General features: G+C 41.7%; 1 protein-coding gene across 1 annotated transcript; it reads left to right on the forward strand.

The window, feature by feature from the left end:
• Positions 1-905: 905 nt before the first annotated feature.
• Positions 906-5,724, forward strand: LOC119056745 (HLA class II histocompatibility antigen, DR alpha chain). The gene is made up of 5 exons (XM_037155244.2): positions 906-1,067; positions 3,267-3,512; positions 3,959-4,240; positions 4,499-4,663; positions 5,329-5,724. The coding sequence occupies exons 1-4, from the start codon at positions 986-988 to the stop codon at positions 4,651-4,653; spliced, it is 765 nt and encodes a 254-aa protein (XP_037011139.2). The 5' UTR covers positions 906-985; the 3' UTR covers positions 4,654-4,663; positions 5,329-5,724.
• The last annotated feature ends 1,659 nt before the right edge of the window (positions 5,725-7,383 follow it).

Consider the following 7,383-nt stretch of genomic DNA (forward strand, 5'->3'; position numbering starts at 1 on the left):
GGGCTAGAGTGTCTTAATTTTCAGTACTCTCAATAGTAAACATCAAAATTAATTATTTGTATTACAACTTCCATAATCTTATGACACGATGAAGAAATGGTAAAGCCCTCCTTCAGGTCAGTCTCTAGCATTCTCAGTAAAATAGCTCTTCCCAGTTTACTTTAGGCCTTTCATCCACTTAAGCCTCAAATGAGGTGTGTCCCCAAAAGTCCACTCCAATCTATGATCATATTTAAGATGGTAGGCATCAGTAAAGGTAGCCTCTTAGCAGTTCACTGTCTCCAGTACCCACTACCCAGCTTCCCATCCCCCTCCATTTGGGGAGTGTTGACCCTCAGAGTTTCCCCTCTGGTGTTCCCTAGGGTAGGACAGCGCCTGGGGTCCTGAACTCTTGGGCAGGGCTGGCCATCTTGGACCCCAGACACTGGAGGAGAAGCCTAAAGCAATGAGAAACTCCTTAAGTGAAGCTCTGTCACCCAATATTGTCAAAATTCAGGTATTTTCCATAGCCTGGTAATTTATCTTGTTTTAAAAAGGACTAGTTATCCCTTGAAAGAAACTCTCCAGCCGTCACAGCACCGAGGCACGATCTCTGATCAGCCCTAACTTCAGGTTGTTCCACTGCTTATATTCTCACTCATGTGCTTCAGGTATATGCCTTTCTAGAACTTGGATTGGGATGGAAGGGTGTGAGTGATTGCCTAACATTCTCAAAAACTTGATGTTTTTTGCTTTTGTTCGTTATGTGCTTGTTTGATTAAGAATTTTATATTTTTATATGTCTCCTTTCTTAGGCCCTTTACAAGAGTCTTTTCCTTAGTGACAAATATGTCATCTCAAAACACTTGCTGATTGGCTGTAGTTCAACTGATTTGAATTTTAGTCAATCAGACAACAGCACACCCTACATTCTCTTCTCTCTTATTCTTGTCTATTCTGCCCCACTGGAGCTCTACAGATCCCCACTAAAGCACTCAGGAAGAAAATGGCCATAACTGGAGTTTCAGTGTCAGGATTTTTCATCACAGTTCTCCTGGCGAGCCTTCAGGAATTGCAGGCTATCAAAGGTAAGTGCTGAGAGAATCGTAACTAGAAACAATAAGCTCTGAGAGCATCGGAGGAATGAGCAGTGGACATTCGCAGGACAATATTTGGAGTGAAGGAACTGTTTAATCAGTATTCAGTGAGTCCAAATCTAAAAGTTTAATAAATAGTAGATTGATGAGTTCTCTTTCTACCACAATTTGAAGTAAGTTAAATTTACTTTACAGGAACAAAACTGAGTTGTATATTGGTCAATGCCACTGACTTTGAGGTAAGCCAAACTTAAGGGAGAAATATTTTCTGACAGGCATTAGCAAGCTGCATTTCTGGGCTTTAATTTATTTTTCTAGAAAATTAGTAAAATTAAAAACTTCATAAAATTTTGTGAGGATTAAAGGAGGAAAATATGAGACATTCTTAGCTGAATTCATGGTAGCTATTCTTTGACATGTGAATCTCGTCAGAATATTTCAAACAATGACATTTATTTTGAAGATCACTAGAAAGGAAAGTCACCAAAAAATAAGCAATCTACCCAAAAGACAGGGAAGGGCAGGTATGCTGATAGGACTCGCACTTAATTTACTGCCCCTTGGGACAGTGACAGGCCCTGTATATTGTACCTTAAAATGACCTTCAGTCACTGTTACTTAGTGATTTTTCCAAGAGAGTAGAAACATGACTAAGGAAGTGAAGAGCCTGATGTTCTCTGCCATCTGTTGGGCAAACATTGTGCTGTAGTGAAGCTGTATTATGAAAAAATAGCTCTCACCCAAGATGACCACCACAGAGGGTGGCAGGTAGACCAGAAATAAGTACAGCAATAATACAACTCCAAGATTCATGATGGCAATAGCAGGTTTTACATCTCTCAGAAAGGGCCACACATGGGGATGCACACCTGGAAAGGAGGGAGGCTTTTCCCTTGGCTTAGAAAGGGACAACTAGAATATTTTGTGTGTGTGTACTTGTGTGCACACGCATAGCTGCAAATGCTAAACCAATGATTTTATCAATATACAGTCAGTCAGACTTTAAAATCTCCCCTCTCCTGTACATACACCATGAAGGCTACATACTCTCTAATTGCAATTTTCTTATTTCAAATTGATTATTACCTTGGTATAGATTATTCTCAGTATCAACCATAATAGAATAGACCCCATAATGACAGTCTCAGTGTAAGGAGCTTTCAGATATAAAGGCTCATCACTAAGGTATCCACAGTGTGGGTGTAGATCCAGGAAAGTGTGTTACTACAGCACTACAAGGTCTCAGTCTTAATTTCCTGGGTACCTCAGATCCCAGTCATATTTTCCATGGGTCTACCTCTTAAATACAAAGCAGTTTCTGGTATTTGTCTTTCACGGACTGCCTTATTTCACTTAGCCATATGATCTCACTTATAAGAGGAATCTAATGAACAGAATAAACTAATGAGCAAAATAGAATCATGGAATAGACTGGCAGTGGTAAGGGAGGAGAAGCGGTGGGACTGTTTGAAAGCAGGTGAAGGGGTTAGTCAAGAAACATATATGAAAGATGGCACATGGACATGGACAATGGGGTGGGGATTGACTGTGGAAGTTGGGAGAGAGCTTGGAAGAGGGGGACAAAGGGGGAAATAACTGGAATAACTATAAAACATAAAAATAATAAAGACAAAGAAAGAAATTTTTAACCCCAAAGGGCTTGTTATAGGCCTGATGATATACTGATAAATTACTTACCTTGTCTGATTTAATCTTAAAAACAAATCCATGGAAGAAGCAAAACCACAGAAGATTACATATAAGTAGATGAAGTAATCTGCTCAATTCACGAGGTAAGTAAGTAGCTGAATAAGAATTCAAAATTCAATTTGATTTCCCAGTTCAGAACTCAGTCTTTTAGGAGCTGCTGCTGGATTTCTGAAGTGAAAATCACTCCTCAGCTAGTGACATAGAGACAAAACACAGCTTCAGGAGACTCTGGGTTTTCAGCTCCCATTTCCTTCAGCCCACCATCTCTAACGCTGCCCCTAATTTCTCCCCTCCCATCTCTGTTCAGCACAAACGTACTGCACCTCAGCCTGACCTTCCCCCTCACCCCTACTCCCCACCGCTGCTCCTCATTCCACTGAGCCTACTTGTCTCAACTCCCACCCACAACTTGTGTCGTCATCCTGGCTCTTCATTTCTCTCTGCTCGTTCCAACACTAACTCCCTTTTTTACCCTTCCAGAGGATCATGTGATCATCCAGGCCGAGTTCTGTATGACCCCACACCCATCAAACGAGTTTATGTTTGACTTTGATGGTGATGAGATTTTCCACGTGGATATGGAAAAGACAGAGACGGTCTGGCGACTTGAAGAATTTGGTCGTTTTACCAGCTTTGAAGCTCAGGGCGCATTGGCCAATATGGCTGTGGACAAAGCCAACCTGGACATCATAATAAAGCGCTCCAACTACACCCTGAACACTAATGGTACCTCTCCCTGCTGCACTTCTACATGTGGGAATCACAGCTTTAAAATAGATTCTTTAGCTCTTTCTGCTACATTGCTGAGAATAACTTTCCCTCCCTGGGGCCTAACTTTACCATAAGCAAGCCCTAGATTCTCAGGCCATAGGCCCCAAAACTTTATGGGTTTTTTTCATTTCTTGATGTTCTCACATCTTTTCTCTGCCATCCATAGTCATTCACAAAGTTATTGCCCTCAATCTATATTGGGGGAGCCAGGAATGAGGTCCTTGGATATCTTGTGCCTCATCATTGGTTACAGTTTATGGGGGAGGGTGTCAGAGACAGGGACCTGAGGCTGTGGCATAGATTCTCAAGGCACAATATCAACTTCTGTTTCAGCTTTACTGGGAGAGAGGGAGGGGCCATGCCTAAGCATAGAAAGCTAATTTCTGTCCTGTGTCCCCCAGTACCTCCAGAGGTGACTGTGCTCCCAAACAACCCTGTGGAACTGGGAGAACCCAACATCCTCATCTGTTTCATTGACAAGTTCTCCCCACCGGTGGTCAATGTCACGTGGCTTCAAAATGGAAAACCTGTCACAACTGGAGTGTCAGAGACAGTCTTCCTGCCCAGGGAGGACCAACTTTTCCGCAAGTTTTACTATCTCCCCTTCCTGCCCTCAACTGAGGACGTCTATGACTGCAAGGTGGAGCACTGGGGTTTGGACGAGCCTCTTCTCAAGCACTGGGGTACGGATCATCCTCCAATTTCCTCATTTTTATGGTTTCCTTCTGTGGTGCATGTGTGTGGGCCTTTGGGACACAGCACAGAGTCCTGTTTCATAACAGCTGCTACAATTCTTATTCTTGTTTCTCCCATTATGCAGCTTTCCTTGCTTTCTAAGTTGTAATTCCCTTAATACATTATTCTATTTTCCCATTTTTAATTGGTTAATAATTATTTTTTACTTAATACCACATTTATTACTCTGTTTTATATTTCCCCAGAGTTTGAAGCACGAACTCCCCTCCCAGAGACAACAGAGAATGTGGTGTGTGGCCTGGGCCTGGCTGTGGGCCTGGTCGGCATCATTGTTGGGACCATCTTCATCATCAAGGGCATGCGCAAAGGCAATGCTGCTGACCGCCGAGGTCCACTGTGAGGCACTTCAGGTGGGTTTTTGTGGTCAGAGCAACACTTGTACAGAGTTATCAAAGGAAGGAAACACAGCGGGGGAAAGAACATGTGATACCTTTAAGGGGAAAGATGGGGGAATTCATGGCTCTTCACTTACCTTTGCTAGGACACAATCAGACATAGCCCCTTTCTAGTATCCCAGAGCTTCAAAGTCCGTCATCCCCTCCCATACATGTGCAGCTAGACCTTCAGTCTTGGAAATTATCTCCGGTGATTTCCAAGGCAACTGTTTCACATTAGAATACTGGGTCCAGTGACCTAGGAAAGTTAGGTCTAAGATTTGGACAATGCTTGGCTGACATTTTCTGAGGCAGGCCAGTCAAAAGCACTTCCAGAGCTTGGCTGTTTGGGGGCCTGTGGAGATTCACAGTATCAATGCCAGTGCCTGTTTTTGCTCCTCCATCTGAAAAGTGGTGTCAGGGGTGCTAAGAGAAGGTAAACCATGGTCTACTCATCTGTGCTCACTCTGATGGTAGAATATGGCAGCTCATGTTGGAAAGGTGGTATTTACTAGAGGTCAGATGAATATTAAGAGACTTTTCCAAAGTCAACAGACTAAGGGAGAAGGGGAATAAATCTCAAAGTAAGTGCTCAAATGTTCATCTTAAGTTCTTTAGAAACTGAGTGCATCTTTCTACAGGTAATGGGCTTCCTTAGAGAGAAGACTAATGAAGAGATTTCTGCTTTAATATCTTTACAAAGCTGGCAATTCTCCAATTGTTCACCTCCATGAAGACCACAATTCTTCAGCACTTTCCGGCCCCTCAGTCACACTAGGAGTGGTGACGCCTTCTCGACCTCTCCGTACTCTAGCATCTAGTCGGGTGTCCCTATCCATTGCCCCTTCCTGTATCTGTTTTCCCTTCATTTCCCACTATCCTTTTACTATCAGCATGCAATGCCCCCGCAATAGGCCCCATGAGATCCTTTCTTTGCTGTGGAAACTTTCAAAAGTTCTGTGGGAACTTATACTTGGGGTTTCTTCAAACAGTGATTGTGACTTTTCTGAATGCAATAAACCATCGGATGAGTCTTAGGTAAAGTTTTTGGTGTCTGGGCCATTTCTTCACAAGGGCTGGGGAACATATGTAAACCTATCATCCTCTGTAATTAATAAAAAATATCCAGGTTCATTAGGGTGTGGGCTCACTCAGAGGATCCGTCAGCCACCCAGTTGCTGTGGGCCAACCTTCATCTGGACGCCTCTAGAGTAAGATTTGTTGGGGGGTCTCTACAGGCAACCAGTTCAGAATTTGGTTTTGGTTCCTGAGCCCCCAAATCCATGAAATATGTGGATCTTCAGCAGAATTAATATAAAAGCCTCGGGCTTGGCCTCTGATAACAGGTGAGACAGGTGGTGAGGAGATGAGGTGGAGTGGAGAACGGAAAAGAGGAGGATCCACACCTGTTACAGAATTTGCATATCGGCACCACCCATTCCACACTTAATGAGGAGTAATATTAGACACCGAGGATTTTATTTACATAAACGTGGATCCCTCTGTCATTACCAGGAGAATGGTCTGACTTATTCTTGGAAACATCTTGTATTTGGAGATGTGACCCTGAGTGGAAAAACTGGGTAATGGGCTGGGGGATTATGACATTAAACAGAAGAGGAGAATGTTTGAGACACAGTGACAGATAAATTTCTCATTTTTTCTGTGAAACTATTGCTTGATATTTATTTCTAAAATGGTTACCAGAACCTCCCCCAAACCATGAAGACTGATTATTCATGACAATGTGGTAGACTGACATGAAAGTGTCTCTGAAATGAATTAGACTTAGGCTTCATCTTGACCCTTATCATCTACTAGCTAAGCCACTGGTGCCTTTTTAAATTAAATATATTGGGATGAATTGGATAATAAGATTATATGACTTGCAAGTGTGCATTTCTATGATACATGATTTGTATATTGCATTGTGTGCCCACCACCCAAAGTCAAATCATCATCTGTCACTATATATTTGGCCCCCTTTTCCCATTGGCATCTAACCAAAAGGAGGGAATTATTAAACTAATTAAACAGAAAAGGTTCTTATGCCTTGGTAGCCTACATTAGCAAACCCAAACCTAAGTCAGAAACAATTGTGTAAGTGCACTTGTATCCCAGAAGATGAAATTTAAGAACATCAAACAGCCAACTAAACTTTCCCAAGTAAGGAAGCCACTTTTGTTATAGCCGATCAAATCGTTTCCTTGTTTTGCTTCCATTTTCTGTAAAAGCCTTTCCCCAGCTCCCGTTGGCAAAGCATTTCTAACTACTTGCAATTTGATGCTGCCAGATTTAAATCAATATTTGCTAACATAAACCTTTGAAAATTTTAGTGTGCCTCTTTTAACAATCTTATAAGAGCAGCCAATAAATAGCAATTCTCTGTACCTATGGTTTATAGTATTAAAGCAAAGTGTTTAGAAAATTGAAGGTACAATAGGTCCAGGTTTTTCTTTTACATAGCTCCATTTTTAATTATAAAATAAATAGATGTACAATAGAGAATATACTAAACGTCAAGCAAATATGGAATAAAAATAATAATAAATCTATATCTTACCGTGTTCATAAAAGGCATTTGAAAATAGACTTTACTTTTTAGAAGAGCTTTAAGTTGACAGCAAAAATGTACAGAAAGTATAGGAGTCCCCTAACCCCCATCTTCCCCCTGTTCCACTTAAGGAAGGTATCTT

Source organism: Artibeus jamaicensis, unplaced genomic scaffold, assembly GCF_021234435.1.
Source record: "Artibeus jamaicensis isolate MK-2021 breed Jamaican fruit bat unplaced genomic scaffold, CSHL_Jam_final contig_3183, whole genome shotgun sequence".
NCBI classification, from domain to species: Eukaryota; Metazoa; Chordata; class Mammalia; order Chiroptera; family Phyllostomidae; genus Artibeus; species Artibeus jamaicensis.

What these genes read in the sequence shown, in the direction of transcription:
- LOC119056745 (XM_037155244.2), top strand. Translation starts at nt 986, where the DNA reads ATGGCCATAACTGGAGTTTCAGTGTCAGGATTTTTCATCACAGTTCTC. An exon ending in GGAATTGCAGGCTATCAAAG is followed by an intron (nt 1,068 to 3,266) that starts GTAAGTGCTGAG and finishes TTACCCTTCCAG; the next exon opens with AGGATCATGTGATCATCCAG. An exon ending in GCCTCTTCTCAAGCACTGGG is followed by an intron (nt 4,241 to 4,498) that starts GTACGGATCATC and finishes ATATTTCCCCAG; the next exon opens with AGTTTGAAGCACGAACTCCC.